This window comes from Poromitra crassiceps (genome assembly GCF_964638095.1).
Source record: "Poromitra crassiceps genome assembly, chromosome: 11".
Lineage (NCBI taxonomy): Eukaryota > Metazoa > Chordata > Actinopteri > Beryciformes > Melamphaidae > Poromitra > Poromitra crassiceps.
Genome location: NC_139643.1, coordinates 30736198 through 30762693, shown reverse-complemented (window position 1 = coordinate 30762693; position 26496 = coordinate 30736198). Strand labels below are relative to the sequence as shown.

Genomic DNA, 26496 nt, shown 5'->3' with positions numbered 1-26496 from the left:
AGGGATAACTGGACACCTCTCTCCTGTGCCGTGGTCCTCGGTCATCTGGACTGCGTCCGGATCCTCCTGGAAGCTGGGGCCGACCCCAACAGAAGCATACGCGGCTCATACACCCCGGTCTACCGGGCTGCCTGTCGAGGAAGGCTGGAGATACTACAGGAACTCATGATGTGCCGGGCTGCTGTTCCTGTTCACATAGATACCGATCACCCCTTCAAGAGGTCTTCTCTCTATATCACGGTTAAACGCAACCACCTGGACTGCTTCCGCGTGCTGCTCCAGGCCGCTGGCGTTCTGACCCGTGATGTGGCTTCTCTCCTGCTGGAGGTGGTTCTGCATAACAGGTGCAATACGGTCTTCGTCCAGCTGCTGCTGGACCATGGTGCTGACCCGGCCCTGGTGACCACAGAGCAGGCACAGCTGAAGGAGAGGGCGGATCCCAAGGCTCTCAGGGTCTTTCTGGAGGCCAAGAGATGTCCCCGCAGTCTGGCCCACGTGTGTCGGATCCGGATCCGACAAGCGCTGGGCACACATCGCCTGAACCAAGTCCACTCCCTACCACTAACACAAGTGATGAAGGACTTTGTGCTCTACCAAAACTGACTTGAAGGACTGTCAGTTTATTTATTTTCATTTCCTAGATGTTGTTCTTCAGTGACTGTGCTTCAAACAAATCCAGGACCAGAGATTATACCATCAGCATACGCCACCTGTAGCCAACCCTACCACTATAATTGGAGAGCGATAATTGGAGTGTGTCCCTATGTGCTCGGTTCATCGTCTCCAGAGTCCCCACTCCAGAATTGAGTGCATGAAAATTCTGTTTATCTTAATATGATGTGACTTAGCTTTGCACAGAAACAGCCGATAGAAATACTTTTATAGTTGATTACTTTTCAGAGCCTGTCTTTTACTTTTACTTGATTAAATAAGTTGAATCAGTACTTCTACTTTTACCAGAGTCTTTATTTAGACAAGTAACTTTACTTCTACTCAAGTAAAGAATGTGTGTACTTTTCCCATCTCTGTAAATAAATAAATAAATAAATGCAGTAATAATAATACGCACACACTCAGTTTCCTCCTCCTGGGATAAAAGTTGAACTTCTTTCATCTACTTGTTGAGGTAAGTGCTATTGAGATAAGCTCTCAGAGGACTTGAATGAGAGTTGAAAGAGTCCTTGCAAGTGGTTGTGTTGAATTACTCTAATATCGAGAGTAGGTTTCTCTCCCTGTTATGCTCTCTCTCTACACACAGACACTCTCTCTTATATACATGCGCACACACACACACACACACACACACACACACACACACACACACACACACACACTTTTGAAAGTCTTTTCTTTGAACCTGTGTATGATTTTGCTGGGTCGTCTTGAGCTCCTCACACATATCCCTGCTGTGTTTAATAGAGGTTATTCAGTACAGTCCAGCCGCTCACAGTAATGGAGAGGAATAGATGTCTCGCTGTGATGCTGTCTCAGTCTCTCGACCTCTTTATCGGTCTGTACCTACTGTATGTCTTTGCCTTTGTCTCCTCCTTTTTAAATATACTTTATTCAATTATTCAGTCAGGGGTTACAAACATTTACAGTAAATCTTTTTTTTTATTTTTTTTATAAACAGTAGAAAAGGAATAGTTATCAAAAATAAGAAGTCTGTTAGAAGGTGAGCAGGTGCCAGGGTGTGGGTCTCTTTGTTCTGATGTCCAGTGTTCTTTGTCTTTTCAGTTCTGTTATGATTTGTTTATAGACCACTTCTCCTGGGATGACGGCTTGGTGGATAACTGTGGCACACCTCGTCTTCCACAATTTGGCCACGACCACACAAACAACTGTCCAGAAAAAGGCCTGGTGTGGCCCTGGCATTATTTCATTAAAGACACCATACATCACAGCATTATAATTCACAGTAACATTAAAATCAATACCAACCATTTTCCCCCAAACATATTTAGATCGCTCACAGTTTAGGAGCAGATGTTCTATAGTCTCATCCTCCTTGCAGTCGTCCATAGGACACTCTTTGGTTGTGACAAAGCAGCTCCTCTTGACGACTGCTCGGACCGCTAGTCTGCCAACTGAGACCAGCCACATGATGTCCCTCTTGTTTTCTGAGAGACACTTACTAAATATATTTTTAATACAGACCTGAGAGCTTGCTTCATCTAAATGTTTGTAGGGGAAAACACCACCATACAAGTCATTACACAATTTTACGTACATATGGACATTTCATTCCAAGCAATATTCATGTGTGCAAACTTGTTCACAAAGTCACCGTACAAAAGTTTATAATATGGAACTGAGCTCCTTGCTCGTCCTATTTTTTTGGTCCAGCTCAGAGCCTCACCTATCCACATGGCCTTTCGCTCTATGGCTGATGCGACATTCTTACAAAAAGCGATGTTTAGTTTTAACCCCAAATCAACAGCCCCAAGGCCTCCCTCCTTCTTACTCTTATAGAGTAGCTGCCTTTTTGTGACCTCCCTGGTGGTTCCCCATATAAAGTTCACTATAGATTTAGAAATTTTCTTTAGTGTCTGGGCTTGGGGGGGGGGGGGGGGAACAGTTGCTAAAAACAATAATTTGGATAAAACAAACATTTTTATTATTAATATTCTAGTTTTATAGTTATTTAATGTATTACCCCATTTCTCAAGTTCTTCCTTCATTTCTATTTCTTTGCTGTCCCAGTTTTCATCGTAACAATTATGTTGCTCCTACATCGCTCTCTCGCCAGCTCTCTCTCCCTTGCTCTCGCACTTACCAATCTCCCTTTTCCTATCTCTCTCTCTCTACAAGGCAAGGTAAGCTTTATCTCTTTATACATCATGCAAATTCAGTGTGCTTCACATAAGACATAGAAAACACATGCGTTTCACCAAGCCTTCATCAGGAAGTCAAAGTTGCTGGGAATAAGATCTTTTTTGAAAGGTCAGAATCAGAAACACTTTAGCGATCCCTGAGGGGAAATTGACTCATGCTACAGTTGCTCACACTCAGGTAGGGAAAAAGATTATAAACATATACATTATAAAAAGAATAGGAATAGACCATAAAAACAATAAAATAAAAATTAGGTAGCCTACAAAAAAAAAGTGTCACAAATACAGTTACAGTATGTGCTTTCTCCTACAATCCTTATCAAAGTAAGTACTATTGAGTAAGAAGTGTGAGGTACATAATATTATATTATATACAGCAGTGTAATAGTAATAATAATAATAAAGAGTAAGATGCATTAGGTCCAGTCAATAAAATGAACATCGGTAACAGTGTGGATTATTTGATTATTGCACAAATTGCAGTTAAGATCTTTGTCTTTTTCAAATGAGTGCCTATGCCTTGCTAAACTTGTAAAATGATGCCCAAGCTCTGTTGCAGACCCTCTGTAGAAGGAGAAAGGGCATCAGCATTCATACTAATCATGAGCCCAAAATGTAACTTCATACAAAAAACTGCACCACACTCTTTAAAGTATTTTGTTCTTTTGATTCCATTTTTAATTGCATATTGGTTATTACTATTAAATTGATGTAACTAGAAGGGCACTCGTAGAGCGCAGACTTCTGCCAAGACCTCCGTGCTATTATTGTTTGTTTGTGAGTCGGATCCGGATCAGCCCCAAAATTGAATGGGTTCTTCCTTGGCCCATCCTCCACCCTTCCATAAAGTTTCATGAAAATTAGCCCAGTAGTTTTTCAAACGAACAAACCTTTAATTACGGAGGTAATTAAGTCATGTATTTTACCCCTATGTCACTCTCAATTAATTTATAAAAGAGCCACTCATGCCAAGCAGAATCAAAGGCCTTCTTGAAACCAAGTTTTTGTTTGGCATCGATTTCAGTCCTGTTCTTATTCTTTTTCTGCCCTAAAACGATCTGTACCTCAGAGAAAATATAAGTCCTAAACTCAATCAAATTTGGCAAATGGATTTCAAATCTTTTCCACTACTCAGGCAACAGAAATTACGCTAATTAGCCAGATGATGGCGCTATAACAAGCAACTTTATGTTTTCTCTAATAACTCCAGTTGATCCACTCTCTATGAACTTTTGCACACAGCATACAGTATATGGACTTGCTACTGTACTCATAACTGCTTGAAATGTTTGCACCACTGGGGATGGCTTGTGGTTTGGGGCTGAACCGCCAGTTTTTGGAGTCAGTGCATTGCATCACTATTTTAGGCCACCTGAAGGATGCCTCGGGTATAAACCTTTGTTGTTGCATTGTGGCTCTATCTGTTGTGCTCTATGGGTCGGATGGGTTTGGGTTGCACTGAGTGTGAGAAGGGGTGGGTGTGAGAGTGTTTATGGGTAGATGGTTTTATTTTAAGCATACTGTGACTGCCTCCTGGTGTCTTTCATGTAAGATGTTGTCATTAAAGAACATCAAAAGTCTCTCTGATTCACTCTCTCACTCTTTCACTCCCTTTCTTTTGCTCTCTAGCTTGCTCTCTCTCTTCCTCTATTTCGCTTACTCTGACTCTCTTTACCGGGCTCCCTCTCTCTCCTTCTACCTACTGTACTGTATCTCTCTTTGTGCCCTATCTTCGCAAAATCGGTAATTTAACTCGTTTAACGCTGCGCGCAATTCAAATTGGGGGCGTGCACAAGCGCATGCCTGTTATAATTGTACTGGACATAGGCGGGCCACATGCCAAACCAGGCGTTTCAGTGCTAAAATGTGGAGATAGATGGCATTATCCTATCATCAGCAGCGCATCATTACTTTGCGCTAAGAGATTTTAAAAGCACCTCGTACGCCCTAAATACCCCGCTGCGCTTGAGCCCACCATAATCTCCGCGCAGCGCAGTGCAGAGTAAAATTCCTTTTGGATATGTCATTACGCACAGCCTTGCCACTCCAGGACATCAAATTCTGCTGCTAAAATTGGGTATTAGCAGATAATTCAATGAGGCAATCAACTATAACTCACTGAGAAACTTGTATCACATCGCAAAGAGGGAAATTAATTGAGAAAACCTGTTGGACAATGGACATAGGCTATTCACCTTCACCTATCCCATAACCCGGAGGGTCGTTGGCACATCTGTCAACAAGCTCTCTCCATCTCTCTCTGTCCTCGGCGTGAGTGAGTCCACTCTATTACGCATGGAGGGAATTACAGCATATTGCATGCCTCGCGCAAACAGCGATTGCGAGACAGGAATCCGGTTTTATTGATGTAACGCCCATGCATTGGCTGGCCACACCTGTGAATAATTCTAGTGCTTAAGACCGTCCAAATCTCGTTTGCGCTGGCATTTTGGGGGCGCAGATGATTTGGCATGCCTCTAATTTGCCTCTCTCCCTCCCTCTTTATTTCAATCTGTCTCTCTCCCTTTATCTCTCTCTCTCTCCACCTCACTCTCTCTCTGCCTCTCCCTCTTGATTCCTCTTTCTTGCTCCACTCGTCTCCCTCTCTACCTCTCTCTCTCTCTCTCTGTCTCTCTCTCTCTCTTACCCTCCCATACACACCACTGAGATATGATACACACGCTTAATTTAGTTGCACTTGGGATTCAGTGTACAACTAAAGGTGTTATTCTGTCTGTTTTTCTAATATATGGAAACATTGCCTACTGTATATGAGGTGGCAGTTCAGTACCATTTCCCACAGTATAGACACTGCGGCGCGCATCACCATTCGAAAGCCACGCCCACCGTTGGGGAAACCTGGATTGCTAGTTCAAAGGCAAAAACGGCCGTCGGGAGGAAATCTGAACAGATATGGACAGTCGGACAAGGTTTTTCCTGTTTTCAAGCAGACACATCTGTCAAAGAATTATTTCAGCACACTGCCTCTGTCAGACAAGAGAAGGTACATTGAAAAAACAAACTTAATGGCCTCCATCAATTTCTTTTTCATTAATGTTACTCCAATAAAGCTGGATAAATGATCCCACACAGTGGCCTGATGTGAAATACATGTTCCAGTAACTTAGTTACTTAATTTAAGTTACGTAATTGAATCACCAGGTAAGATAATATATATTGATATTTAATCATTTCACTTCAATTAAAAATCTGAAATGCTGCTAGCCTATGATTTTGAGTGACTGGCGTGACTTGCTGTTAAAGTGGATTGATGCTAAGTTAATTATCGTATGTTAGCTAACGAGTCAGTGGGATTTGGCATGACTTTTGCACCCTGTACTGGCAGTCGATACAGAGCAAAATCTCCTGAGACCCATCACACATGAACACAACCCCTCTTCTGCCACGATGAACCCTGTCAGCCCCCTTTCTTGTCTGTGCAGAGCGCCACACAACAGCTTTTAGCCATGTTTAATTCAAGGTAAATGACGCTGGGGGATGGAGGTGAATGGAGAGCTTTCCTCAACGATGGGCGTGGTCTATTTCATGCAGTGTCTCTATAAGCTAAATCTCCGCTGAATTGCCGTTGTGAGGAAGGTATATTTTTCTCCACTATAGCATTAGCTAGTGTCCCCTTTGACCTTTTGATGTGATGGTTTGTTGAATTCCAAAGAGTAGCAGCAGCCAGCTTCCCCTGACACTCATAGGGCCCACTCCAGAGGTTAGGCCCTATAGAAGGTGACAGATGTGTTAGAGAAGTGACAGAGGACTGAGGTATGTGTGAAATACTCAGTGATCCATACACATTACAGGGAGCTGTTAAAATCCCATTCACTCAGTGTTGTTACCCCGGAAAAATGCATTTCTCTGCTGGGTGAGACGCTTATCAGCCAGCGTGTTTTTACTGATTGCTTCTTTTGTTTTGTTTTTTTCTCTTTCTTTTTTATGATCTTTTTTATTGGTGAAAATACAGGCAGAATACAATGTATCTATATCTATAAATTTGGCAATGTGGGCTCTGTTCTCTGTTTCAATTTTTGTCCCACAGATGATGTCATCAGTGATGTCATAAATCACTGATTGATCGATGATGTCATTAGTGATGTTATAAGTCACTGATGATGTCATCAGTGATGTCATAAGACTGATGGATGTAAACTTAAAGTCCCTGGAAACCAAAATCCACAAAAACCTTCTAACTATTAAATTTAGGGTCTTATGTGCGTAATTGTGTGCCTCAGAAAGTAGGAGACATTAGTTTCAACCCAAACTCCCAAAATCGCCACTTTTCTACAAGGTCTGGATTTCTACTTCCTCATTGAAGAGAGCGGTGCGCGCGGTGCTAAAATGAATGATCTTATCACATCATAAGATTTTTTGTCCGTTCTTATAAAACCTTCTTGCCCCCACAGCGCTCGCTCAGTGTCTGTCTGTCTCCCTCCCGCTCTGTGTGATTTAATTGTTGTATTGATGATGGAGTATTTCTATTTTGTAATTTATTGATTATTTTAATTTTTATTGTTTGGACCCCAATATTTTAACACATTCACTGCCAGCCGTTTTTCAATACTGTAGTTAGCTTCTGCCAGAGGTTTTTTTTGAGGATTCTGGCTCATTTTACAAGAGCCGAGGATTATTTTCTGCTTGGACTTTGTGAACACAAAGTTCACAAAAGTACTAATAGAATGTGTGCTTTCTCTGTCTAAAAGAGTTAGTTTGTACAGTTAGTAGTTATGTAGATATTAGCCGTTGAGTACAGCATGGTTTCAGAGATTTTCAGAGAGTTTTGAGATAAATGGATTTTTAGAACCACCTCACGTGCCTGTGATTATGGGTGCCCTTGGGCAAGTCTGTATACTGTATTGTGTTTGTGTGTGTGTGTGTGTGTGTGTGTGTGTGTGTGTGTGTGTCTCCAAACTCCTCCCTCCGTAGGTGTGTCTCTGGTGGCTTTGCAGTGTTTTGTCACAGGCGAGTTTCTGTTGCCTCACAGATCCCAAAAAAAGAGAGGGGAATCGCAGGAGCGGGGAAGAGGAGAGGAGAGGCGAGGGGGGGGGGTTAGACACGGGAGAGAAATTCCTTCGCGATCCCCTTCTTCCAATCTTGAGGCGTACTCCGCTCTCGGTGTGCTGCTGCTGCTGCTGCTGCTCGTCTGTGCTGCTGCTGCTGGCGGCGCGGCCGCTCTCGGGCGAGTCTGGATTACTGTAAAACGGGCTCGTTCGTTTCTTGGGGTGTCGGTTGAGAGCTTTGATGAAGCTTTTGCGATTCTGGTCTTATTTATGCTCAAAGGTACTCGAGTGTGTGTGTGTACGCGCGTGTGTGTGTGTGTGTGTGTGTGTGTGTGTGTGTGTGTGTGTGTGTGTGTGTGTGTGTGTGAAATCGAAAGCGTTTTCGCCAAGCCATTTCCTTGAGAATGGCTTCCTCCCGCGGCTGTTTTTGCTCGGCTTTCTCTCTGTCTGGAGAGCACTGTCGCCACTTAGTTGGTCGGTAAAATAGATTATACACATTCAATACCTCCAATATTTTTATAGGAGACGTGGGGGGCATTGATCCACGTAGCACCGTCAAAAATTTTTTTTTTTTTTTTTTTGACGTCTCAACTCGTCATTGGCAGTGAACCGTTGGATTTTTTTTGACGAGTCAACTCGCCATTGGCAGTGAACGTGTTAATATTGTGTCAAAAAAAAATCTTTTTTTTAATAAAGTAACTAACTGCCTGTGTGCCGAGCGCTATGCTGCCTGCTCTCTCTCTCTCTCTCTCACTGTCACACGCACGCATGCGCGCACACACACACACACACACACACACACACACACACACACACAGTAGCGCTGTGCACTCGCAGCGGCAGTCTCTCTTCCTCTCTGTCAGTATGCGCCGAGCAACGAGCGAACACACACACACACACACACACACACACACTCCATCTCTCTTTCCTTCTCTCTCTCTCTCTCCTCTCTCTCTCTGTTTCCCTCCCTCGCTCTCTCTCTCTCTCGGAGGAGACCTGCAGTCCTGACACGCCCACACAGTCAGCGGTAGAAAAGACAGTCTAAAATCTAATTGATTCTCATGACTTTTGTCATGACTGTCAAAGCTAAATTTATATACTCACCTCATCATCGTTCAAATTTGGCTGGTGGCTTATTAACATAGGTTCCTGTGATGTGATGAACTCAAAATGCTAAATAATAAAAAATGATTTCTGGTTTCCAGGGACTTTAAGGGGCACACACACACGCGCACACATACCCACACGTGCCAATAGAGCAGGCCGAGCTGCGTATGCGAGCTGCAGGGGGTGCGAGGCCGCGCAGCGGGCGAGCCTAGGAATCGAGTCGCCTAGTATGACCAAAAAAATGTATACGACCAAAAAAAGACAGTTGTGCTAAAAAAAGAAAAGCAAAAAAGAGAAGAATGTACAATGATACACCCCTTTAAAATAACAATGACAACACAAAAAGACAAGCAGCCCTCCATCCCCACGGCCACCGGACCCCTGTACTGTATTTGGTTGATCTAGTAGACAAATCAACCACTGCAACATATACCATTTTTTATATTCTTTCATCCATGCTTGCGAGAAGGTGAAGCATTCCCATGTGCTCATGTGGCTAAGAGACTGTAGATGCATTACCACTTTCCACCTTTCTTTACTATTTAAATTGTGTGTGGAAGAGTTTTGCTTGCGAGTGGGAGATTAATTCCAAGTTCCCTGGAGTCATTTTGCAACATCAAATTGTTTGATTTACGTTTTGCATAATGCTTGCTGAACTTCTTTGTGGGCATAATCCTTTGTTGAAGATGTACTGTTAGTAGTTATATTAGTGAGCGATTGTTGGTGTTTTGATTTTATTGCAAGCATGGAACTCGTGCTAAGCTAGCTTTCACGTGTTGTTATTGTATATTCTCAGTAGCTGCATCTTTAAATGCGGACATTAAAGCAGTGTTTACTGTCTCCTACTGGCTTAGGCATCTAAAAATAGCCCATTATTGGCAGTACTCTAAATCCAACCAGGCTTAATAAGGCCATTACATTTTGTGTGGGGGGAATATGTCACGTTTTTGTGCCCGAGTGGGGCCAAATCAGCACTTATTGATCGTACATCTGCAGGATTGACTGGTTGGTGGGCCTTATTCCATTGATCTTCTTTGCCTTGTTGCCTTCTCCCATGGTGCGTGCCATTTCTATCACCCACCATTGTACAATAACAGCGTCCCCAGTCCCCGCTAATGCCCAGTCAGTGTGACAGCACAGTTTTATGCCTTGATTTGCTTGTTGTTTCTGTTGGAACAAAGTGATTGATGGCCAGACTGCTGCCCTCATAGCTTCTGCTGTGGTATGTATTGCACTGATGTCTCATAACGGTTTTGTTCCCATGTCAGTAGGGCTGGGCGATAAAATTCAACATCATCGTTTATCGTCTTTCAGTGGAATCGTATCGTGATGGTATGGTGATTTTGGGATATCGTGGCACACAATTCTGTTGTCTAAATTGATAACAAGCTAATTTTACTCTACAATAAAAAATAAAATTAAGTATGAAATAATATTTGAATATTTCTATTTTGTTTGACATCACACCTAACATTACTGTACCATTCAGTTCAACTATATACAATCTATGGTTCTAACTGGATTTGACAAGATTTTGCATACGTGAGCGATATCGTGATACTGTATATATCTATAGCGAAAATAATCTTTGTGATTATTGTGGTGATTATTGTGCTATTGATGTCAACCATATCGCCCAGCCCTACTGCATGTCAGCACTCTCTTTGGTCTCAGCATAGAAATGTGTAGCGTCAGGTTTGGAGCGTTATCCTACCACAACATTAACCTGACGCTGCCAGATGGACGGTATAGCTCCACATAGGTTTCACTAAACCAGTCGATCTGGGAATGAAGTAACCAGACCCGCTGACGGAGGCGGGCACTTTTTCCAAGCTACTTGGCAGGTGATTGGATGACCCATCTGTCTATCACCGCTGGTGGGTGTTAACTTCAACCAATCAGATCGCCGAAGGTGCCTGTGGATGATCTCCATGGTATTCATTGATTGAGTCCTCACGGTCGTAAAGTCACCTTCGAAGCATTTAGTTAGATTATAACGAACTAGTTGTGTGGCTTAGCCTTCCCAAATGTTGAGGGTCGTTTTTTAGAATTTAATACATAGAATTGGGAACGTTACATTCAATTTCATTCAGACTGCCTGTCACTTCCGCGGCGGCAGCCATGTTGACGAGTGAAAAGAACTACAAAGACCATGTACCCACCGCCTGAGCCCGCCTACGGCTGCCGCTGATTCGTCGGCCCGGCATGGCTCGACCAATCATCTTAACTGCATGTGCGGGTCCAGACCGTCACGGAGAACCAAATGAAATGTGAGTTCACGTGACGGGCGGTTTACCAGGCTACCACAACATGGGGTCCTTCAATCAATAATGGTGAAAGGCTGATGTCACGGCTCATTTGTCAGCGTGACAGATTTCGCCTCAAAATAGAAGGTGGCATTCATTATCCGGCTGCCCTGTTTCTCCTGCAGACTGCCAGCTTTACCTGTAGTGGTGAGCTGTAAAGGTCTCCTTTTAATCTAAGTGCCTTCTTGGCTTATGACTGTCTCTTTTACAATTAATTTTCACTTATTCAGTCAGGGAGATAATCCTCCTATCGCACTCATAGGTGCACACGGTAGTGATATGGAAGTAATCCCCGCCCACACGCACACAAACACACATTTCCAGGCGCACACATGTTCGCACACATGCAGCGCACACACACCCAAACTCATTTAGCGCTTCATCAAATGTACACAAGACAGAAATATTGATATGCCATCAATGAATAATTGATGGTGTACGATATGAGTAAATTACCAGGTCAGTTCTGTGTTCACGTTGAAACGCCAAGGATAACTTTGAGCCGTGTCTAGCTCATTCTGCTCTCGGAAAGGGATAAAAAAAATCCACAGACCGAAAGGGAGACAAATAGTTATTGGCAGTTTTTAATTATTTATTCAGCTTAGATCTCGGTGCTCTGTGCAGTAGCTCAGCTGGATGCTTATCAAATGATACAGTGTTATGATCCTGTCCCCTTTGGTGCAAAGGCATTCTCTTCATCTTGCGTCTACGGAACGGAACGCAACGGTGCCCGGATGAATTTGTCTACCAGTGTTTACCGGTAGCTCATGCTAGCGCCGGGGCCTTTTAACTGCAAACTCTAATTTTATCGAAACACACAATGGCCCTCATTCATCACGATATCCTGGAGCGCAGGATCGGCTGCGGAAATGAACTCGAGACTCTTGACATGTCTGATTCGTGAAACGTTCTCACGCCACCAAAATTACAAAAAGTTGCGGCATCTTATAATGCCAGTAAGTCCAATCATTGTCCATACTGTACGCAACACAAATATAGTTATCTGAAATGAGATCGATCTTACGGCAAAGATGGAATTGATGAATAACGACGTTTGCGTTGAAATGAGCGTACGGCCACGTCGGATTTGATCGTACGATCGCTTGATGAACGAGGGCCAGTGTCTCTGCCTCCATCCTCGGCTCTATCCTCTGAGTTTATCTTGGGTACTTAGTGCATGAGCAATGGGCCTGTGTTTCCTAACTCCACTCTTGCGGTTGGGCGGTCTGATTGATCACCCCAGCTAAACGTCCCAGCCTATAAATCAGTACCTCGCCCCACTCAGCCCGTTAATCATGTCCGCCAACAAAGACAAAGAGACAATTAAAGAAACACGGGTAGGCCTTTAAAAAATATGCTCCTTTAATTGCCACGGCAGTTTATTAGCGACTCGGGTAAGCTCAACTTAAGCCTCCATTAACCCTGAGATTTAAGAGGGGAAGCCGGAGGAAAGGTGGAATGACAGGCTGCATTTAATTTACTCAATGTCATCATAAAGGATGAGTTGATCTTTTTTTGTATCTATTTTTGCAACATGATTACTCCATTTCTTTCGTTGACAGCGCACTATATGCAGATCCTTTTTTTTTATCTTGGGGGAAGGGGGCATTCAAGTCAAGATAATATGAAAGAAGCCAAAGGCTCTGTAGATATAAAATGTATCATGGGTTTAGTTTGAACTGATGTTCATTGAAATGAACGAGTAGGCAGATTTTTCCTAGTGTACCAACAGAGTATGGCACCACCTGTTGAGGCACTTTGGCTTCTGCCATGTTTGGATTTATTAGGTTTCATTATTATTATTATTATTATTATTATTATTGTCGTCGTCGTCTTTAATTAAGTCCAACCCTTCAAAAAATGTGCCGATATTACCTGTAATTGGCACATTTCGTAACAAACTTGTTTTGGACTTTAACCTAGTGCTGCTTTCAGGTTTATTTTCACAGTTTGCTCATTATGCAGCATTCATATAAATCATCTTACACACCTTAATGATAGTGTGTACATTATTCATCTAATGTAACATCAGATTAAGTCTGCTCTCTGCTTTTCTGCATCTGTTTCGAGATGACCATCCCTTTCATCTATCATTACGGGGAGAAAAAACAGCAACTTGGGAGAAATTAACCTTTTGAAAATGCAGCATAATTTCTCCTGGCTTGATCTAAATCACAAATTGGTCCTCTTAGGATCAGCATGAGAAAAGCAGGCCCATGCTGCTGTGCTGCAGCCAGGCCGCTGGGCCTGATGAAAGCACAGACACCTTTTGATGTTATAACAACGACTGATGAGTACTCCCTATCTTCTCTTGAGCTCACGCAATTGGTGTGCATGTACAAAAATACAACACATTTGCTTTGTAGGCCCCACATTGTTTCCACATTATCCTATAATAAAATTGTCTAGGTGGAAAGGCGGGCGGGCGGTGTGAGTCACAATCTGCGTCACGCTTTGTGTCACGAAAGATGTCACTTTCGTGACGTCGGCCGGGCCAGAGGCTTCGGCTGGCCGATACCACGCCACCCCCCACCCCGCCCACACACACACACACACACACACACAGACGCCTCCCACACAACACACAAACAGACTCGACATTCATTCATAGCGCCATCGACTGGCAAACACTAAAAGCGGTTTGTCTCGAGAACCGTTCGTCCGATCGAACTTGGGGAGTGCGCTTAGGGGGACCTGACGGAGTGCACTGCCGGATTTCACGCAATTTGGCATAGTGCCACCTACTGGCAACATAAAAAGTTGTTTAACTTGAGAACCATTCGTTGGATCGACTTGAAACTCTGGGAGTGCACTTAGGGGGACCCGACGGAGTTCAGTGCAATTCGGTATAGCGGCACCTACTGGCCGGAATCCCAGCAAACTAGATTTGAAGACCGCATAGCGGCCTGATAATCTAGAAATTAAAAATCTCATAAACACACCGAAGTCGGAAGAATGACCTCCCAACTTGGGAAATACTTGGTCGCTACTGTTTTGGCTGTAAAACAGCAGGTAATTTGTTTTGAGTGCTGTTCATTCGGTCCGATAACATTTGGAAAGTCTAGAAGAGCTGATGATTGAATTATTTTATCCACATTCATGTTAGCAGAGGGTTAACCGGAACTTAGCAGGCTTGGCCAGGTGGAAGTCTCTGGTGTGCATGCTCCAGGCCAGCGAATGTCGCCGGGTGACAGCAGATTGAAAAGTGCGGTCTCCTGTGGAATACAGAGAGAGCTCTCTGACGGTGATGGGCTTAATCAGCATTGTGGGAATTATGTTTGGCAATGGCTTGAATGTAACGGACGTTCATTTCTATGTAAAAGTTCCGCACTCCAGCATTACAGGTGACGAATGGTGGTTAGGGAATTCAATAATTAATGTAGGCTAGTGAATGGAAGATCCTCATAAGAATAGAGGTACTTTGTGTGTGTGTGTGTGTCAGTGTGTGTGTGTGTGTGTGTGTGTGTGTGTGTGTGTGTGTGTGCGTGCGTGCGTGCGCGTGTGTGTGTGTGTGTGTCTGTGTGTGTGTGTGTGTGTGTGTGTGTGTGCGTGCGTGTGTCTGTGTGTAGCTGTGTGTATGTGTCTGCGTGTGTGTGTGTGCGTGCGTCTGTGTGAGTGCGTGCACGTGTCTGGATAGAGAGCGGGATGACATGCAACATAAATCATTGTGCATGTTGTGCAAATAGGATGCAATTGATTATAGGCTCTTTGTCTGTGGTGTATAATGAGGACTTTACATCTAACAAACTGTCATTTGATGAGTCGATCTGTTTCAAATTGCATTTGCCACTATGTATATTCACATGCAAGTGTCTCAGTGAACAGACAGTATATCAGACCTGCGGTTAAAGTCGAAGTGAACCGGAACGGAATGCACCAGCGCGAGCGTCGGACACTGAAAACGAATTGAGAGGCGGACCATATACGTGTCGATGATTTGATTTGACAATTCTGAGGACTGGCTTTGGCATTGGCCAATCCTGGCGTGTTCCACCCCCAAATCGAGTGGGATTCAGCCTGTTGTCATGCTACGCGAGTGGGATCCGCAGAGTACCAGGGAGCCACCTGCTTCGTGCGGAGCGAGCGGACAATCCGATCCATAGGTGCTGCCCGCCCGCCTGGAATCTCGGAGAGACGACCCCTGACAACCAGGGAAGCTGTCAGGCTCGGAGCGCGCACCATTATCGTTATAAATGTAAATAATATTCCTGGAATGCGTGTTTTAATGAGCCAGTTACATTTCTTTGCATTCTTAGACATTACCGTTTGATTTAGTTTGCATAATTGCTCAAGTTAGTAGTTAGTTTATGGGCTAGAAACTCTGCCAGATGACAGCCACTAGGTGCCATTTTCCCCTTCATTTGGAAGAGAAAATGATCCTGAAATGAAGATTTGATTGAGAGCTGCATGTCCTGAAATGATTGGTTGATATGGGGTAGAAATTTGATAGTACTAGGTGACGTCAGCAAACTGTAAATTACTGTTATCACTGAAATCTTGAAAAACGAACTTTTGATGTGAAAAAGTGTGAAAAACTAAAGAAATTACATTGTTGTGATTTGTTTTGCATACATTATTAAATAGGTGCACTGCATACCCAGGTATTTGAACTAAAAGAAAAGAAAAGTCATTCTTGAGTTCAGCTCGACTTTAAGTTGTTGTGGCCCTGTCTGTCCACAGCACCCGCCAGTGTCACTTACTGCTGGACATCTTCAACTCCACGGAGCACGAGATCACCGTCAGCGCCAAGAACAACCAGGACCTGGTGCTGCACGCCAGCGAGTGCCAGAGGTGAGTGGAGAGCCTTTCAGTTTACAACGGGTCCCATATCGCTCAGACTGATGGGATACACAATTATAAAACATAGAAAGAAAAGAAACAACATTTTAAATGGGTGGATTCACTCTTGGGGTCTGAAGCCATGAGTGTTGCCTCCAATATCTACTTGTTATCGGCCACATTGTGCGATGCTAATGCTGCTACTGACCCTACTACTACATACAGACCTAGCAGTAACATTCTTTGCCTTGCCTCCGAGGTGCCGGCGCTCCACGAGCTCGGGAGCAGAACGTGCGGTCAACAATGGCACCCAACCAGCAGGGGGCGCTCAGAGTGAGCGGGTGAATGCCATTATTGACTGTACCCCCACGGCCGTGCGGCACGGGCGCCACAGAGGTATCTCAGAGGCAAGGCAAAGAAATGTAGCGCTAGGTCTGTACTCATTATGTTTTGATGGAGACACCAGACAGCTTTGTTTACACTGGAAGATGTATGTATGCTTTGAAGAATATTATATATTCCAAGCGAGACTGACATATATTGGTTTGCCATATATTGGGACGATGTTGGGCATTGAAAAAAAGAAGAAGAAAAAAAGGCAGATATCAGTCTGTCAGAGTCACCCACCTCCGATTTGACAGAGATTCTTCTTCTACTTTATTTTTCATTAATAATTCAGCTTCAGGGGTGCCAGTCTGCTATGAAACCTTCCTCAGGCTGCCTCAAGGAACTGCTGACCCCAACTAATAGAATTTTGTTTTAGTGTCCCATGGTGGTCTAAATCTTGTTTCTGAGGTTTTGTTTCACCCTAGCAGGGATATGATTCTGGGGGAAACAGTGCTGGATTTTGTGGCATGAACATGAACATTGTGAGATTTAGGGGGGGGGGGGAAGGCAAATATTGGCATCCGTATCAGCCAACCAAAACCTGTATCAGGCAAACTAGGGTTGGGCCTATGCCATCGTCACAGCCGAGAGCAGGTCATGTATGGGTCATGTCCAGTCAAGTAACGTGAGGTGTCGCTTTGTGAGATGGCCTCTAGTTTCCCGGCTGGGCGGTGCTTGGACCTTCGGTGACCAATCACCGTGCTTAAACACGGCAAAGTAACTGCACACAACCGGGGGCCGCCGAGCGACAAGCAAGCGCACCTTCAAACGAGAAGCACACAGTCTATTCTGAGCCTGGCGGAGCCGCCGTGCTGAGAGGGTGTTGTGAAAAAGAAATGCTGATAAAGACGAAACGACACATTTCCTATTTTCAACCCCAATGTGAGCACATGTTTGTAGCTCCATTATGAGGGAAGCCTCCTAGGCTGCTGTGTATCTCCCAGTGTTCGCCTGCTGCAGCAGCCTGTCTGCTGTCTGATATTCGGGCTGCACACAGCCGTCACTACCACAGCACTTCCCCCGAGAATACACAACTTGTGTGTGTGTGTGGGTATGCCCAAAAACATACAAACATACCGTACACACACAACCATCATCATCATCACAGTCCCTCGCTCTGTTTCTGTAGTTTGCCTCAGCCTCACTCCTTCTTCAGCTTGTTGTTCAACTGGAAAGTAGCAAATTATGATTCCTGTCAGCGCTGTCTCTCTGAGGCATCCTCTATCATGAATGGGGCTACACCGGTCCGTCGGTGACTCATAGGCCTCCCTCCACACGGGAGGAATTTTTATGATTATATGGTAGGAATAAGGGGGTGGATGGGGATCTTTTCAGACAGAGTCAAGCAGCTCCAACTCTCAACACATTCCTGAGCCTCCCGGTGCAGCAACGAGGTGATACGATCAACCAACTGCACAATAAGTGCAAGTATCTGATTGTCCCGCACTTTCATGTGTGATTACATTCTACTATATGTTTAAACGGGTTAGTTTGCTCTTTGTTGACAGGGGAGGGAACTATCACATGTCATGAAAGCAACCAAAAGGCTAACAAGGCACATTTAGAGATACATGTCGGAGACAACCTGTCAATAGAGCAGGTACTGTAGCCGAAGACTTTTTGGCCACACACAGCTCCTGTCCTGTCTGATTGTAAGATATGGGAAAAACATCATTATTGACGAGTCATATTTTCAGGCTGGAGCAGATATTTTCTTGGCATTGGGAAAGTGCACAAACCGCTGCACAGCCAGGTCGGCCTATCACAGCCACATTGGAAACAGCTCAGTGACTTCTGCTTTAGCTTCAATACATTGAAAACAATTTAAACAGTCTTATCTATGTTTTACAATATGCATTCCATTAACAGGTTGTTTACTTAAGTGCATTCTGTTAACAGGTTGTTGTTGCTTATTTGCTCCTTTATTGGATGCAGATAAAACTGGTGACCATCTTGCCAGCCACAACGCATGCAGCAGCGGGGGGGGGGGGGGGGGGCAATATGTGGGGAGGGCAGCCCCCTTGCTCGGATCACGGCCATTTTCGGACTTGACCTTCATTTTGATGTCAACTACACACCTGTAAATTTCGTGACTGCATCTTGCACGGTTTTGATGCTATCATGTTCGCAAAATCGCGCACGCGTTTGTGTGTGTGTGTGTGGGGGGCGGGGGGGGGGGGGGGGGAGTTGGGCAAGTGGGGGACAGCCCCTTTGCTCGAATCACAGCCATTTTCAAACTTGGCCTTAATTTTTATGTCAACTACATGCCTATAAATGTTTTAGGCTGCATCTTGCACGGTTTTGACGCTATCACGTTCGCAAAATCGTGGGGGGTACGGGCAATGTGGGTGGCCGGCCCCCTTGCTCAGACCACGCCCATTTTCGAACTCGACCTTCATTTTGATGTGAAGTACACCTCTCGAAAGTGTCATGACTGCATCTTGCACGTTTTGACACTATCACAAAAATCTGTCCACAGACATAAACGCCTGGCAAAGTGCCCAAAACAGCTTCTGTGGTAGTTCCCGCTAGTAGTGTCTCCAGGACCACATTTTGCCATGATTAGACACACACACACACACACACATGCACACGCACACGGTGAAAACAATACCAGCCCCGCTGTCGCAGCTGGTAATCAACCCAAACATTGAACGACGACGGTCTGAAAAACACAATTCTCAGAGAGATAGCTGTATTTTATTTTCCATTGTCAATATACTTTTTTGAACTCTGTCAAGTTAGGCTGCCAAGATTCACTTTACCCTTCTCTCATTGGTACGGACATAGAACATAATATTGTTCTGAAATGCATGCTTTTGAATTTGAAATGTGGGTGTTCGAGAAAATTGCATCTATAATGGACGCATGTAATAGGAACATTTTCCTTAATGGGGGGGCAGCTTCTGTAGAAACTGATGCAACATCTTACAATAAGCCTATGAGGCAAAACATTATATTCTATGTTCATTTTCTTTGACTGTTGGATGTACCATTCCTACCAGCATTGAGCCTGATTATGAAGAGAAGCGCTGCTGCTTCTCAGTGGGGATAGATATCTGGGGGGTTCCCCCCCACTTGACTGACATTTCATTCCCTGTAGAAACAGCAGTTGCTGGCCGAGATTTGTCTCCAGGTCTGACAGGCACATGAATTGATTATCAGCAGATTAAGCTTTAAGATTCCAGCATATCGATTCCTTTGATGGCATATTTCCAAGGACGCTCGCACGTCGCCGTAGACGGCGACTCGCAGATCACTTCCTTTGACATGCAGATCATTCAGCGCAGGGTGGGATGTCTGCATGCGGAGAGGAACGAGGCCGTGCTCTCCACGCCGCTCTCCCCGTCTGCTGAACCATATTGCGCTTGTCTCTCCAGCTCATCCTGCCTGGGTGTCGGATGGCCTTGTCATTTCCTATTTTCCTCGCGTTCTGTGATGAATGAGGTGTCAGGTGCGAGATGTATTCTGGAGTCTTCAGCCAGGACTTGTGGCTTCCATCTCATGACCGCACAAATGACTCTGTCAGTCAGCCGCGCTCGCCTGCTACAACGTACTAGTTTTAATTGTTTCGAAGAGCCTTTTGTACGGTTGCGCAAACAGAAAAGGAAGGCTTATACAAGGAGGAATACAGTATACCACATAGAATAACACAGTAGTGCTGTATGGAGGAATACAGTATACCACATAGAATAACACAGTAGTGCTTTATGGAGGAATACAGTATACCACATAGAATAACATAGTAGTGCTGTATGGAGGAATACAGTATACCACATAGAATAACACAGTAGTGCTGTATGGAGGAATACAGTATACCACATAGAATAACATAGTAGTGCTGTATGGGAACTCCCAATTAGTTCTTAGGTCGGGACAGGTGCTGTCTTATAATTCATTGAATGCTTTTAATCAGTGTTGGGGGTAACTCATTACAAAAGTAACATATTACATGTAATATATTACTTTTAGCAGTAACTCAGTAATATAACTTATAGGATTTCAGTAATATTATACCAGTTACTTTGTCAAGTAACTCAAGTTACAAATTGAGTTACATTTGATTAACAAAGCACATATTTAAAAAAGATACAATCATTTCCTAATCAAACTGTGTGTTTTATGCAAATAACCACTATAGATGACAATAACAAAGGAAAATAATAACATTTAGAATTTTGCATTGTTTACACTGATTTCAAGGCGGTTGAAATTATTTTTCGGGATGGTTCTGGGTCGGCGATGTCATTCTGCTGCTGCTGCTGTTTTGGTAAAAGTAAGTAACGAGTTACTCTACACAGACAGTAATATTGTAAAGTAACTTATTACTTTCAAATGAATGTAACTAGTAATATGTAGTATATTACATTTTGAAAGTAACTTGACCAACACTTCTTTTAATGTAGAACTTAGCTGGATATGTTTGGAATGCATTTGTGTGTGTGTGTGTGTGTGTGTGTGTGTGTGTGTGTGTGTGTGTGTGTGTGTGTGTGTGTGACGTGTGTCTGTGTGTGTGACTCACACGTTTCCCAATGAGGGAGAGATGGAGCGCAACAGAGAGCTGCTTTCATCTTCTCATAGCATTCAAAGACTTGTCTTTTCCCAGGGCCTTTGCCCCTTGTTGGTGTTCATTACTGGAGTGGAAACAATGGAAGAACAGCGAATGAGGCTGGCCCCACTGATGTTCGGGGGTGCTACTGTAGAAGTCCGCTGTCACACTCCGCAACGGTGCCCAAACTTCTTATCCAATGACTCGCTCACAGTACAGTTATTCCTCTTTTTCTTTTTTCTTTTTTTTTGTATATATCTTTGTTATTTTTTCATCACCTTGAGCATAGAAAATCGGGCCGAAGCTATAAACAGCGTGCGAACCAGCGGCGTCCTCTGCCTTTTTTCGCTCGGCTTCATCTCCTTTCATTTTGGGATGACGCTGGCAAAAACAACATCAGTGTGATCCTTTGTATGATCAGACAGCCCCGACCTTTCCCCAATCGGAAATCATCTAATGAGCAAAAGGATAACGAGGCGGAATCAATTGCATTTTCTCTCTCTAAAATGAAGACAAGATGCCGGGGCATTTCAATGGAAACAGTGCTCAGTCATGATAAGTGTGTGATTTTGATTTCAAGTCGGCCATACTGTACAGTATGTATCCTTCAGTTGGTTATCCTATTGAATAGCATCTGAAGTGTTTGAACAGTATCTGATTGTCAGACTTGAGGAGCAGAGTCCCTGAGGCACTACTCCTCTCGCTGTCAGTTGTATAAATACAACCAACATGCAACTGGCCTTGCCCACCCCCCCCCCCCCCCCCCCCCCTCTCTTCATCCCGGCCTGAGCATCTCCTCGCAGGGTTTATTTTTTCTGCCATTCATCCCACAATGCCTTTCATGCATTTTCACCAAGACGCAGAATCAAATGTTTTCTATGGTGAGTGGGCTCTTTCAGCTCTTGACGCTCAAGTGGACGTGCTCCGCCTCTCGTGTTGTACTGTATATATACAAAAGGGGGGAAAAAATGCATCGGCGCTTTTGAACTCGCTATTCAAACAGACTCCTATTGACGACAAGAAAGCGATGCAGGAATGTTTTTCTTTTTCTCACCTCAACCCCGCACGGCACACAGGCGCTGCGATGGACCCGCACGGCACACAGGCGCTGCGATGGACCCGCACGGCACACACGCGCTGCGATGGACCCGCACGGCACACACGCGCTGCGATGGACCCGCACGGCACACACGCGCTGCGATGGACCCGCGCGGCACACACGCGCTGCGATGGACCCGCACGGCACACACGCGCTGCGATGGACCCGCGCGGCACACACGCGCTGCGATGGACCCGCACGGCACACACGCGCTGCGATGGGAGCCTCGCACCCTCCTATTATCTGTGAAAGCTTGATGGTCCTCATGCCCACGCGTCCCTGTCGCTAACATCTAGTTGCCTTAGACGCTCTTTCTCTTCAAGTTAAGTCATCCTTTATTTATCCCCGTGGGGATATTCATCCTCTGCATTTGACCCATCCTCTACTAGGAACCTTCCTAGAACCAGGAGCAGTGGGCAGCCGCAGTGCAGCGCCCGGGGACCAACTCCAGTTCTTTTTGCCATTGCCTTGGTCAGGGGCACTGACAGGAGTATTAAACCGAAGCACCCGGAGGAAACCCACACGAACACGGGGGAGAACATGCAAACTCCACACAGGAAAGGACCTGGGATGGACCGGGGTTCGAACCCGGGACCTTCTTGCTGTGAGACAACAGTGCTAACTGAGCCGCCCAATGACGTTGGGGGTTTACGTCTCATCACAGCATCACCCCCTGGGCACGCACTAGTCCCCACTGGCACCCAGCATCATGGCCGTGGAGCCCCCTATAGTAGACTGCAGTTTTTTTCATTTTTAGCCATGTCTTCCTTCTCCCCTCGCCATGTCTTTTGGCTCTGTCAGATCGGTGCACACAAGGGCAGACACGCCTCATTACACAAGCTTTTCAAACAAAAGCTTGTTTCCATGGTGACCACCTTTCCCCTTCCCGCACTACCTTTTTATGGCGGCAGAGCACATAATGTTTCTGCAGTCAGTAATCCCATTGTTGCAGCAGCCCAACCCAGCCTCACCATTACCATTTCTTTTCTCTTTTTTCCATCTCTTTTTTTATTGTTGCCTGGACCGCAGGACTAATGCGCGCGGACGCAGCGGCCTTTTCTTTCACTTCATTTGCCGTCCATTTAGTGTGTCTACTCTAAGCGTGAAATGAACAATATCAGCTCTAATGAAAACATGCAAGTGGTGGGTCCACAGAGGAGGGGGGGGGCAGAGCCGGAGACAAATACGAGAGCTGACTGCTGAGACGTCCAGCCGCCACCAGGGCCGCTCCACTCTCTGGCTTTCAGCATCACACCCTCAACACGTTCTTGCAACATCTGTGGGGGGGGGGGGGGGGGGGGAATCATCTGGGGACATATTTGTAGTGAGAATGAAATAATGCGTTCCGTTGGGGACTTTTTGTGCCCCATTTGCCTGCGAGGTGCAAGCACAGCACAGCGAGATCTTTTTTTAACTCGCACGTCTCCTTATGTATTTATAGAAGCATCGCCTGCATCCAGTCTGAAAGAACATCACACAGAAGGCGCCGCCGCCTTAGCCTTCTTAATAATGTATAACCCCGGGAAGTAATTTGACACTGAAGAAACACATTATTATAATGCTGTTTTTTTTTTGCTGTGCTGTGTTTTCACACAATCCATATATCCATATTGTAGATTCGTATTGAGCTCAGAGCCGCGCACAATCATTTCCTCTTCTGATCTACTGTAACTCCCTTGACCTCATTGTCATAGTTCAGCCAGATAAGATGAAGCCAGCTGCGCTGTCATCGGATTATCCAGCTCTCTAAACAAATCAGTAATGAAGCGTATTATTTTGGAGACAAAAATAGCTGGCTGTCTGCACCCCGCGTAATAGTCTGCAAAGCCCTCAATTTGCTGCGCAGGAATATTCTTCAATACCTATAGCCATAAAGTAATTGGCTGTAAAGATTTGTTTTTACTGCAGCTCATCGCGTCGAGCGAGACGAGTATCGATGGAGCTGCTGCTGCTGCTGCATGCGGTGGCGGGTAGCGGAGGGTTACGCGGAGTCAGCCGCAGTCTAAAAATAGACTGTTGCTCTCGCCTGCCTCTGCACAGGCCCCCGTGGAGCTCCGCCCATAAGCTGTGGCACGTGAGCTAAGAATAGCCGCCCTCTGTGAAAAACAAACACGCGCGCACGCAAGCACACACACACACACACACACACACACACACACACACACACACACACACACACACACACTCTCTCTCTCTCACACACACACACGCACACACACACTCTCTCTCTCACACACACACACACACACACACACACAGTCACACACTCATATGTTCGCCGCTCTCAGCTTCTCCCCTGTGAAATGGAAATAACACAATCCTTGGCTGTTAAAGGAGAAGCAAAAAAAAGGGGGGGCTTTGATACAAATGCTATTTGCAAACGATTTACTATTCCTCTCCCTCACACTCCCACGGCAACGATGCCTCTGCATGTTTCCATTACATTTTCTTCAGTGGGTTTTTGAAAATTCAAAGTATAGATTTGCCCAGTGCAATTATTTTCTTTTTTCCCTTCACTATAGCCGGCGTATCTGTGTGCTTCTGCAGAATGGAATATTTTACCTCCACAACCCCAATGTCTTTAATTAGGCGCCGCCTCTTGTATTTGCCGATGTTATTGTTATTCTGTTTCTTCCTACAAGGAAATGTGTCTTGCCATGCATGGAAAAATTAACAGAACTTTGCACATCGCTCCAGGCCCATCATGCCAAACTTCCTCAGCTGGAATTGTGTTCCAGTAGCAGCAACCATCTTAAGTTGAAACCTTTGCACATTCATAACAAATCAGATTGATCTAGGGCCACATTTTCGACAGCATTTTGAATTCTATCCTCACGTAAACTATTGCAGTCAATGAAAATAGAGCATCTTTAAACATCGGTTTTTCCACTCAATCTTTGTAAACCAAAATTACACAGACATCTCAGTTTTGTCTTGATAACTGAATTTTTGACACTAGTTTGAAATCTGTGTGTAAATGCATGGGCAGCTGCTGCTATGGGGCAGCTTGGTGGTTGGCTAGTTGTCATAGTGTGAAGCCCCGCCCCCTCTCATTTTGCTACATCTCAGGTAGCTCAGCTAGATCATGACTTGCCATTGGTGGTAAAGATCTTGAGTTGCGGCCACAGAGGGATGCAGACTAAACATGCCGTATATGGGGCATATGATTTCAAAGATATTTTAATGGTAATTATTGTTATGGACCCTCATTATTTCTTCTTCTTCTTCTTCTTCTTCCTCACCATCTTCCTCATCCTCCTCAAAATGCCCGGCCGCGACACTGCTGCGCAGCATCTGTAATTGGCTTTGATTTGGCTGTCCGTGCTTTAGGTCAGAGGCTTCATGGGATGATTCACGGCATTTCACTGGCTGGATGAAAGGACCTGGTACACTCTAATGTGGTTATCATGTACTTTTGGTCTGAGGCAACACAGCATTTAATTAGGAAGGGGTCATTTCACAGTGACCGGCTCATCCCAGGGTGATGTTAATACTGCCATTAAACAGGCTTCGCTGCTATAGCTGACTTCAGGCTAGCACTTATTATTAGCAATATAATGTCAGAAGCCATCGCAGCTGCATCCCCCCCCTCCCCCCCCCCCCACGACATGAACAATACCGGTCAGTTTTGAAATACATATTTCTGTATAGTGTTCAGAGAGGATAGAGGCTCAAACCTGCACAAGTGTTCAATCATTTCTCTCTGGTCTGGTGGAAATACAGCATTGAAGCACGCAGCTGCCTTGTCAGTCAACTAAAATTGAGTTGAGAAACCTCTGTAGTTACATCATATTATTTAGTTACTAAATGATATGATGTAACTACAGAGGTTTCTCAATTATATCTGCTCTGCTGTTGCCACGCCGTGGCAGCAGCGGGGCTTCTGTTGAACAGGGGGCTTTTTGTTAAGAACAAAGAAAGCTGCAGCAGTACTGCAGCAGCACTTCAAAACTAGATGAGCAACATCTTATCTGTTTGCAGTGAAATTCTAGACTTGTTTTTCTCAGGGAGTTTTCCAGTGTATGTTAGGCCAATTTAGCTCTCCATCTGTATGCATGGACAGGTACATGCATGCTTGTGGATGTACTGTATGGCTTGTTGTCTCGCCCGCATCTGCGCATGTCTCTGTAGGATTTATTTCAATCCTACAGCTCCTCCCATCACACAATTTCACCCAAATCGTCCCATCATCCATCCAGCCTATCTCCTATCTCCCTTCCTGCTCTCCTCGGCCAGAAAGACAGAGGCCAGGCAGGCTGTTATCAGCTGGAGGCTGGAGGGAGGCAGGCAGGTGGAATGGTCTGGGGGATCAGCAGCGGAGATGCTCCATGGTGGCTCCAGCTCAGCACACAGTCGGTTATTAAAAGCCGAGTAATAGGCTAGATTAGTCTCCTGATATGGCCTAATCCCTGCAAGACTCTACAATCAA

The 26496-nt window shown here is 44.9% G+C and overlaps 1 protein-coding gene across 2 annotated transcripts in view; it reads left to right on the top strand.

Moving 5' to 3' along the window:
• Positions 1-26496, top strand: part of trappc9 (trafficking protein particle complex subunit 9) — a 225960-nt gene that overhangs the window by 120623 nt on the left and 78841 nt on the right. For both annotated transcript variants that reach the window (XM_083645758.1, XM_083645757.1), the window contains one exon: positions 15934-16044. In XM_083645758.1, coding sequence (XP_083501884.1) covers positions 15934-16044 — 111 coding nt within the window. The remainder of the gene's footprint in view (positions 1-15933; positions 16045-26496) is intronic.